This window comes from Magallana gigas, chromosome 7 (assembly GCF_963853765.1).
Source record: "Magallana gigas chromosome 7, xbMagGiga1.1, whole genome shotgun sequence".
Lineage (NCBI taxonomy): Eukaryota > Metazoa > Mollusca > Bivalvia > Ostreida > Ostreidae > Magallana > Magallana gigas.
The window spans coordinates 44,208,136-44,219,550 of record NC_088859.1 but is presented as its reverse complement, the minus strand read 5'-3'; the positions used below and the strand labels follow the sequence as shown (position 1 = coordinate 44,219,550).

At 33.4% G+C, this 11,415-nt stretch overlaps 1 protein-coding gene across 1 annotated transcript; it reads left to right on the top strand.

The window, feature by feature from the left end:
* Positions 1-4,960: 4,960 nt before the first annotated feature.
* Positions 4,961-9,684, top strand: LOC105327585 (nuclear inhibitor of protein phosphatase 1). Its single transcript, XM_011428159.4, has 7 exons — positions 4,961-5,082; positions 6,454-6,514; positions 7,617-7,770; positions 8,014-8,231; positions 8,441-8,585; positions 8,948-9,012; positions 9,161-9,684. Exons 1-7 carry the CDS (start codon positions 5,033-5,035, stop codon positions 9,485-9,487), a joined length of 1,020 nt encoding a protein of 339 aa, XP_011426461.1. The 5' UTR covers positions 4,961-5,032; the 3' UTR covers positions 9,488-9,684.
* Positions 9,685-11,415: the final 1,731 nt, after the last annotated feature.

The following is an 11,415-nucleotide window of genomic DNA, read 5'->3' as shown; positions in this document are numbered from 1 at the left end:
GAGCCCAAAGCTATTTATTATTATCGAAATATTAAGCAAAAAGTGGTGGAGGCAAAAACTCGGGACAGAGTATAACAATAAATTCCGTGATGGCGTCAATTTTCGAATATTTTTGTAAAAGCTCCATAATTCAAATATTAAGGAATTCAAAATCTAAACGTTAATTTTATGTGAATTATATTAATATTTGTGAAAGGCTATCATGTTGTGTTTCATGCTCACCGTTGAGCGTTCTAAAATGATAAAAGTTTCTTCGATGTTTGTTCTGTGACTAAGCGGAGCACAAAATGTACCAATGTATCATTGTTACGTAAGTTTTGCATCGATCATCTGGTATATTTAGTCTGCTGATTCAGATTTGTCATCTTTCATAATAATGACGCCCCAGGCTATAAAGGGACTTCCATGCAAGATTGTAACACCCATTTCAAATAGTTTATATCGTAATAAAAATTAATTGTACTTTTGAAAGTTTCCTCAAAACATTCTTCTTTTAAAACAAGAAGAAAATAATCCTCTTTTCTGAATTTAACAAAAAATGATTAATTATGTTGTTTTAGGGCTCGATGTTGATTTGCTATAAATTATTATTTGTTTGCAATGTGTCTGAAACAGCAGCATATTGTTTGTTGTTATACGTCCCGTTGACTCTATTTCCCTCACACAGAGATGCGACCATATGCAATGACGAACTACAAATAAAAACATGAAGTCGTGGTGCTCAGCAGCTTCTATTTAGTGCTAGCGCCTGTCGAATGTAAATGTACAGGCTTATTTCTTTGCAATAAAAATGTAAGATATTTGCATGTTCATTACATGTACAACATTGAGAATATCAACACGGCTTGTTGAAATGCCAACACTTTTGATTCAAATTTTATTAGGAAAGTTGTTTTCAATACCTATACAGGTCGTGATAAATAATCTGTCATTGGAACAATGACATTTTCCCAACATTTTATCCGGGATCATCTTCTTTTCTTTCAAAATTGATAAGAAAATGTTTATCCAAACTTGCACCAATTTTTAAGAGTCTCAAAATGGACATTTTGGACATTTATTTGCAAAATAGCCGATAAAAATGATATGCTAGTCTTATTACATGTATATGTGTTATCGAAACCCCGTTCAGATTTTAAATGTCTATAGTATAACTGATGTTTGAAAATGGCATCGGATATTTCAGCAGGTCCAATCTCTTCACTGGCAAGTAACTCAATATTAGTAAATAATCTCCACGGGATGTTTGACAGCGATCAATCCATCAATTATAATAGTTCTAATCGCAGTCTACGAGGCCCAGACGTAATTTGTACCCTAGATAAGGTATTACATTTAAGAAAATTCCATATTCTCGTACATTGTGAACTCCAATTGGACTTTTTCTTCCATGGTATTAGCGTCCCTTGTTCTTTACTACACCTTTATTTACAACGTATTTTCAATGTAAGCTTACATTCTATGTACATTCCGGAAATAATACATACGATAAACAACAAGCGGAAATGCCCAGGTTTACAGTATTAAAAGCAAATCTGAAAGGATACTATCCATGCTATACCGGTAATTACAAGACATAACGTTTGAGAGACATCTATAAATGGGTCGTGATTGGTGGATCCAACGAGGAGCACCGAGAGACTACAGAAGTGGGGTCAGAGTTCACGGACACTGTCCTGGAAGTGGTCACTGTCTGGTTTGTGTCCGACTGTCCTTGAGACCTGGATCCCCCGTGTCTTTTTCCTTTATACCCCAAGCAGTATCTGACCGTCCGCCGGAACTGTGGGGTACTAATGAAATAGATATACGGGTTGATGGAATGGTTAACCAAGAGCAGAGTACGGCCTATATGTCCAATGACGACGTACCATGTGTCAATCATGGAACAAACGAATGCTTCTATAACGTCTCTGGTGTTGATTGGAGTGGTTGTGAGAATGTAAACGCCTACAACGATGGATATCATCTGTGATACTCTTTTCGTGGTCTTGTCAATGTTGTTTACCAATGACCTCTTTAAAGCTTTGATCTTTAAAATGTGTAAAATTCCCAACACAATTATAGGTCCAGCGAAGAGCGAGAAGGTGTAGATGGCGTTTACAATGGGTACTAAGTCAAAATTATCTTGGATAAAAACAATATAAAAGTATGGTATGTTAATTGTGATTGCACATACCCAAATGATAGCTGATGCAATAATGACTCGCTTATTGCTGATCCAAGTAATACATTTCAGTGGGTAGGCTATCGTCAAATACTGTTGCACTGACAGGAGTATCACATGAAATATAGAGGAATGATATGAAGCAAGCATACTGTAAATTATGGCCAACTTCAGTTTGGTCGGCATTTTACGGAATGAATGTAAAAGAAATCTAGTCAGTAAAAACAATGCGTCAGGAATGGTCAGCATTCGGATCCCGGTGTACATCGGTTTGTGGAGTCGTCTTACCGCACAGATCAAGATAAAAACAGCTACGTTCGATACAAATCCAAACACTGATAATGCCTGTAAGGATATAGTCATTGGTTCACAGGTCTCTAACTCCCAACATTTCGACCTACCTTTGGTATATCCTGGATAGCTACACGTGTACCATGTAGAGTCGAACTTGGTACCATTAGCTGTATTGTTAACCGAGTCCATTTCTGAGTTAAATAAGTGTCTTTGGTATCGTTATTTTACGTTAACGCGTTCTGTCACAGACAAGCTCCTGGGCCAGTCCTAGGCTTGACTAAAATTGATTTGTTTGATACAGTGGTGGCAATTAGTTCATCATCATTGCCTACAGGTTAAATATTCCTCAGATAATGAATCTTTCCTGTTTTTGTATTGAATTTTTAACTTTTAAGCTAAATTAAACAAATCTCTGATTCATCGATTCATTAACTTATGTAAATAATCTACTTAGACTCCTAATCCCACGAAGTGTGACATCCAAATTAGTCAATGAATAAAATCATAAACCGATTAGCGGGAAAAAAACTCATGACATTGCAAGATTCGCTACTATGCAGTAAATATTGAGTAAATATTTTATGTATCATAATCAATTTTTGTGTGACTTTTCTAGTTCACAGTTGTATGCACATGTGCAATTTACGTTTAATCATATTAATGATAAATCTTCTCGTGTAATAATTACATCACATATATAGGAGAAATACATGTAGTATTTTAATACCCATTCAAATGAAGATGAACTATTAAAGTACACAAATAATCATTTCCTCGTTATATTTTATGTAAGTACGAGATATGCATGCATCTTTATGAGCCCTCTAAATACTAAATAATTTGGAAATTAAGATACACGATCCCAATCAATGACAGAAATGTTAGCATGAACTCTGTCTATAAGTTTTCAAAGAAACAGGATTTTTCTGTTCTTCTGCTGTTGTTGTTGCTGTTGTTATTGTTGTTGTTTCAAATGAGCGTCCCAGACATTTCTGTTTCATAGCCAGACATCCGTGGTATATTGTTCGAAACCTTATAACGTTCAATATATAAATGAGTGGGTGGATGGCATGATTGACAAGAGCCAATGACGTCCCCACGTGATGCAACACGAAAAACCAGGGATCGGTGATGAAGCAGATGAAATATTGAAGAATCTCTTTGACGTGTAACGGCGTCGTTGTTATAATATAGGCCACTACTAGCATGCAGGTAATGCGAGAGGCTGTTTCATTTGAATGGTTGTTTTGGTCGCCGTTATCCGGGAGAGGTCCACTCTTCAGTTTCTTTATAATCGGAGTCAGAATTAGCAATATTCCAAGCATTGTGGTCGGGAAGGTAAATACAGTGACACTGTAAACTTTTATAAACAGTTTCTTTTCCTCGATATTTCCCTTTCCCATTTTGAACATAAATAATGTTCCCATTCCCAACGAGACGATCCATGCAAGAAGAGATGCCAAAAGCCAAGTTTTCTTTGTTATCCAGTTTTGGCATCTTGGCGGACACGTTGTCATTATCACCTTCTGGACTGATAACAAAATAATATGAAGAAATGAGCAAACGTTTGCGCTGATCAGTAGAATGTTAAAAATAAATTGCGTAATTTCAGAAGTCTCCTTTAAACGGCTACGAATTTGAATGCTCAAATATTTCAAGAAAAGAGAGAGGAAATCCGTAAAAGCCAACAATAAGAAACCACAGAAGCGACATTTCCGAAGCCGAGGCTCAAAGCAAAGTATGAGAAATGGAACGGTATTAAACAAAGCTCCCAAAAGAGATATAGTTTTCCAGGTCTTCAGCATGATTTCGCATCTGTGGTTATTTAGACATGAATCTTGATTGAACTCCGTTAGAACGCAGGAATACCATGTTCCTGATGCTTCTGCCATTCCCTTTGTCAACCTGTCAATGCATTTCTATACCGGTGAATATAAAATCGCTTTGTTTAAATCTATGCTGTTACATCTGTCACTAAATATAATGAGATTACACAATTTCGATCGTTAATTTTGACCTAATCATTTTTCACGTTTAATTGAGGCTAACAAAAAAAATCGAGAGGGGAACATGTTGTTTCCAAGCTGAAAACTACAATAGTTTCTGTGCTGGAAATCCGTGCTCAGAACTATGGGAATTATACATTCCGGGGTGGGGTCGGGTAACTTTTTATCTGACTGATCTTTTCAACAAAATTGGCATGTATAGAACTTTACAGCTTTGTTTGCTTAATGACATTTGATAATTAAACCACGTAACAAAATTTGGCATGTGCAGTCTAGAGAGTTAGAAACACAAAACATTTCAAAATATTAATTTCAAAGTTCAGAAATTTAAAACTTCGGCATCTTTGTTATCAAACTTCACTCAGTGATTGTAGGCCTAATGCATTGTGTTTTTAAACAAATATGATACATAAAATTTCAAAAATTGAAACAAAATCTTTTTTTAACTTGCCTGTTGGCAGGGACGTATGTTAGTATATACGTCCCTTCTCTTGGCTCTCTGGCATCGAGATCGGCAAACAGAAAAAAGCTAACCCTTGCTATTTACAGATGGCGCTGTGATGAGAAAATGTCCAGCTCAGGTGGACCTCTTGTAAACAATTTTGAAGTCCCATCATGGTAGATACCCTTGCTTATCTGCTCATTTTTACAAATATTTCAAATTCACTATGTTTTTTTGTAGATAATGCATCTAATTAGTCTAAGCTTGTTCAAAGCATATATTTGAAAAAACATTATTATTTTACATGTGCGTTGACATGCCCGACAAAGTCGTTATATTCATCAGTCTAATATGTTTGAGACTTCGAATGTTGCAAACAATTCATTAATTTTAACAAAATTATTTTAACATGCGTCTCTTTGGAATAATGATTTATATTACATGGTATTTACTTGATGAGTTATTGGTTATTTTGTGTTGAACATGAGATATTTTAAATACATGGCTAACACACCCTATCTGAAGGCATCTTGCTGCAACATAAAACCACACAATCACCAACTGGCACTGGAATTGTTATGCAAAAACATTAATGATTATCTCTAACACTGTCAATAGGTAATCAATGTATGCTGCTTATTGTGATACTTATAGAGTAAAATAAATTCCTTTGTTAGTATGTGCAGAGACATAATGTCTCTGGTATGTAATATACCAGGGACGTATATACTATAATACTAATACTTATATTTCTCTGGATATACTGATTCTTATTTTTATCTGCAATCATTATTATTATCCGAAAGTTCCTCAATATAGGTTTTGGGGAAATTGAAACAATTTAATGTTGTTAATTGGGATACTAACAGTGTATGCTTTGATCGGAATCAAGTGAAGTCGTACCCAAACCGACTCGTACCCAAACACACTCATAATCAATTTGTCCGGCAGTAAACAATGATACTTGGTTTGTTAATATAAAGATAAGCTGTTTAGATTAGGTTTTGATATAATTACAATAATTAAGAAATTATGAGTGAAATTAATGTAGATTTTTGATAATATAATGTCATCTCCTATAAGTTTGCCAAATATCGAGGTTTTTATATCAACATTTGATAGAAAATCTCTGTTTACATTGTACATGCAATCTTAATTATATTGACAAATGTATAAATTCTTTTCCCTCTCTGAAGGCATGCATGATATTATAATTCAAGTCTTTTTTACTCAGATTATTTGATTACAAGTCTGTTTGGGTATGAGTCTGTTTGGTTACGAGTTGACTGTAATTCCTTTGATCAGGTTGTAAATTAACTCAATTTATATATGAATAAGATTTTGAAAACTGAAACAAAGATTGTACAAAATTTGTAGGTAATTTCAATCTAAATAGGAAATTTGTATTTGGATATGGACAATCATCTGTTAGGATCAATGCAACTGAGGGCACATTTTAGTTGACATTAGTTGACATTGTGGCCAGTATGTCGGTAGTTTTCTATAACATGAAATGTATATTATTGTTTTAACCTATTATTTCACAGGGCAGGGAAACCTCCACCGGGACTTCATTTGGATTGTACGAAGGATGGCAAAATGATTCAGGTAATAAAATATTTGCAGGTATTTGAAACATATGATAGTACAATGAACATGCACTTGGACAGTGGTGTTGCAATGTGGCATACACATGCAGTACTTTTTCACGAGTGCTACATTAATAAGATGGAGTATCAGCATAACTTGTATTTAAGATCTTTCAGTGTGCTATTAAAACATCTTACATATCCACAAACCTGGAATCTACACATAATGTGTATTATCCCAGAGTTTTCCAATTTAGTCATCATTTATAACATCTTTGTTTCATAGAGACAGATACTAGTACATGTATATGCCTGTATGTTCCCTTTAACTATACCATGAATTTTCGGGTAGAAACATATATACATATTAATAATTTAAAAAGATATCAAAACTTAACATTTTGAGTCTGTCATTTTATTTCTCCAATTTATTTCTCCAAATCTTTTGAAAATCATTGTAGAACTTAATACAATTCCATTAAAGAAAAAAATCATATTTAAAAAATGGGATTTCAGACAAATTTAGCTAAAATTAAAAGGAATACAGTGTACTGAATTTTTTGTTGGCATGATCAAATTAAATTGGTCATATTGGAAAAACAAGTTGAAGGGTTTGGTCTTACTTTAGCTTACAAAGAATTCTAATATAGATTGACTACTTTATCTAAAAAGATAATTTCAAGTACATTCAAGGAATATGATACTGAAATTTGAATGGTAATCTGTTAACCATTCTTGTTAACTCATGATCAGTCTAACATTATTGTAACTGACAATCTGCCACCTTCATGAATACTGCATGCCTTATTCCAGTTGACTCCTTCTTGCTATTGCAAAGGAAATGATATAAATGTGAAAATGTGCTCATAATCAGTAACATGTTTTCGTAACATGATCATTGTTTTTCAACCTCTTATGATTAATTTGCTACCAAGAAAAAAGTTCAGTACATTAGTCCACAGCCAGTAGACATATGCTAGGCTGATGGGTTTTTTTTCATGTTTTCATGTTCTATAACATGTTTTTATTAGAAACTGATGATACTACATGTACAACATGTTTATATAACATTCTTTTAGAAATTGATAATACTATAACATGTTTTTACAACATCCTTTTAGAAACTGATGATAGATGAAAAGAAGTGTTACTTCTTTGGACGGAACAAGCAGCTGTGTGATTTTTGCATTGACCACCAGTCGTGTTCACGAGTTCATGCAGCCCTGGTGTGGCACAAACACTTGTCAAGGCCTTTTATTGTGGATCTTGGCAGCAGTAAGTTTTAGTCACAAACGCTTCATTTTCAACTTATTTTGTTGGCCATAAAATCCCAATTTTTAAAGTATTAGAAAGATTATTGACTGTAAAAAGTATTAATGGTAGGATCTCCTTTAAGATACAGTGTACCTAAATCTGTTAACAAAAGTCATAGGCAAGTTCCATTTTTCATTTCAATTTCTTCCCCTTATTATCATATACATGAATGATATCATAATATTATCATTTTTGAAATTCAAGCTCATGGTACGCATATTGGACACATCCGATTAGAATCCAGAAAACCACAGCAAGTTCCAATTGATAGTGAAATCCATTTTGGAGCTTCTACCAGACTTTATATAATACGAGAAAGACCTCAAGCCATTACTGGGCAGATCTCTGATGACAACGAGAAACGAAGAGAGGACCTAGAGGGAGGCCTCCTGGGATTGCCGGAAACAGAGACAGAGCTAGATGTAAATATTGTATTCAGTAACAATAATAATCTTGTTTCTTTTTTAAAAAGCTTTATGATACAAAACAGAGAGTACCTTTTTCTTGAAGAAAAATAATCCTCAAAATCTTCAGGCTTGGATATTCTTAAGTGAAGCAGTTTTCTGTATTATGCTGAAGAGTATTGATTAGTATGAAGAAATTAATGATTTGTTTTCTGTATTTTATATAGAACTTGACTGAATTCAATACTGCCCACAATAGAAGAATTTCTTCAATGGTTGATATTGGGAAAGACTCCAGTTCAAATCCATTGAAGAGAAAGCACAAGAGTTTCCATGTAAACTTTATGGAGGAGGATGAAGTCATCAACCCAGGTTTGTGACCATAGGGGTTGATATTTCATAGTTCAACAGTGTAGAAGAAAATCCTAAACTAAGCTTGTTTAATCACTATTCATTCACAATAACTAAATGTCACTTAACATGATGTGACTTACATGTATATTCTTATTAATAATAGAATTAAATTGTTTTTAATTGAGAAAAAGATCATTGATTCAAAAATTATGTTGATGATTGATAACAAACATACTCAAGTGAAAATTAGATCTTGTGAATTTAAAAGGATCTATAAAATAATTGATGGACCTTGGGTTTTTTGCAGTCAGAATGTTTACTTTTCTTCAGTTTGCTTTAGTTAGACTCTGTTTTTGTAATTTTATGTTTCATTTTCACAGAGGACATTGATCCATCAGTCGGACGATTCAGAAACATGATTCAAACTACTGTTATTCCAAATAAGGTAAAAAAAAAACCCCAACACTTTCTTTGGGTGACTTGGAATACAATGCAAAGACCTATAAGATAAAGAATGTTGACTGTATTATACCGGTACTATAATCATTCTCAATAACTTGTACTTTTTTTAATTTTCTCCCATTTTTTCGCAGCGTCAAAAATTGGACACCGGGCTAGTGCAGAATACATCAATGACTGACAACATTACAAAACGGTTACAAAGTTTCTCCTATCAAACACCTAGTTTATATGGTGACTTGTCCTCTGCTGCAAATACGTATAGTATTGCTGCTAAGATGGGACTTCACGTTCCCAATCTTGCCCCTGACATTGTACCTGATGAACCAGTGGCGCCCCCTGTTACTGCTCACCCACCTGTTGTGTTTAATGTGGAAGACGTCTCGAAGGAACCCAAGAAAAAGAAATACGCCAAGGAAATGTGGCCTGGCAAAAAACCGGTGCATTCTCTCCTTGTCTAACCATACACTGCTTTTAGATTGCATATTATCATTTTAATGTTATCCACATGTAAGAGTTTCAAAAGGAATATTTCTGCAACATTTGCAGACAAATATTGCATGTTTTTGTAACCCTCCTCCCTTCTTGGGAGGGAGGGGGTATTCAATTGATAAGTTAGCGTGCAATGGAAATAAGTTTCTTTATTGAATAACATTTTCGTCTTCAGTAACATGTTTTGAATCACATAATGAGGAAGTGAGACTATTGTGTGGAAAATTTAGAAAATACAACTTTTTGTCTGGTTTATACCTAGAACACAATTATCAACGTAGGATTATCATGAATTATTCAGGTTTTAAAAGTTGATCTTGTTAACGTTTCAAAATTAAATCTAAAACTTTAAACGATATTAGATGATAAATACTTGATTTTTGTCAATTACATGATAATTCTTAACAAAGTGTTGTTTAAGGGTCTTTTAAACAACTTTTAATGCATGTATCAATATCACAAATTATATAGCTTTAAAAAAATAAAATTTGTTAGGTTTTTATGAAGTTTATATGTAAAATATGTTTTTGTAAAATAAATCATATACCAATATAGATAAAATCTTTCTGACACCTAACATTTACAACTACATGTACTGTACATATATATGTTTGATCCCACTTGTGTTGGTATGTCATTTCTAGATCTGCATGTGAAGTCATTTGAATTTGTGTAAATGGTAGAGTTTGTGAATCTAAGAGCAGCTACTTTTGCCTATCTGAATTTAGAAAGAGTTCAATCATGTTTAATCATGTAAATGTGTAAAAGCTATTCTTATTGAAAATAAAATAGCAGAATTACTATAATGAAGTGTGTTTATAGTTTTTGAATCATTTTGACTTAAAAATTAGAACAGTGTTATGGAAGTGAAATAATGATATCTTTTTAAGAGTTCTTCTTTTACTATCACAAGATTAGGTGTGATGATAAACATCTAATGAGTATTTCAGCCAAGGAAGGTACCGGTATTACCCAGTGATGTAAAAGCCTTATACAAGGGTTTATTTGTATCACGGAAAAGTTTGCGTCTGTAAAAGTTCACAAGGAAAGCTTTTAAAAAAGAGGCCTATTAGCTGAATTCTTTTATCTATTCTTTGTGCTTCTTTCCGTGACTATTTTAAGTAAATATTTGGACTACCGAGTTTGTTTATTATATCTAAACCTCTATTTTATATAATGGTACAATTGATATTGTTGGTTTTTCATCCTAATCTATAAAAGTACGGTAATGTTCTTATAGAGAATTGCACCAGTATAATTTTTGTGTTCAGTATTGCATGTGATGATAGTTATTAATGTACTACCTCCGTAAACAAGCATATCCATTCCATGGAAATCTAGGCTTATACGGTACCGTGAGACAGTGATTACAGGATCACTGTCTGTATATTACTTCTCAACTATTCTATTTCTTTTAGAAAATTGTACAGTACACTGTTAACTTATATGTTCTTAGATTGTTTGGGATGTTTGATGTTCAGGATGGAGAAATACTTAATTCCAAGGAATAACAAAAATGAGATGTTATTTTTCATCGTGTACAAAAGTACTTGTATTTTTTCCAGTCGGTGATCAAACGATGATATACGTTATAAAGCAATACCCGATGATAAGTTTCCTTATTAGAAACTGAGGACAGGTGAATCATCATACGGACATGAATCAAAGTACAAATAGTCGATCTGGAGAAAAATCGAATTTCAGGTCATGACATAGTCTGTACTTTTTAAGTTAATTACTAGTATGTACTTTTCCTGACTGATTAAAGGTCTAAATACAGTGTGTTGCAAGTATTTCATAGTGTGCACGAACGAAAAAAAAATGTTTTATTGGACAATATTTGATACTGTTAAGTACATTAAAACGATATGTAATTTTATTAAGAAACAGTTTGTAA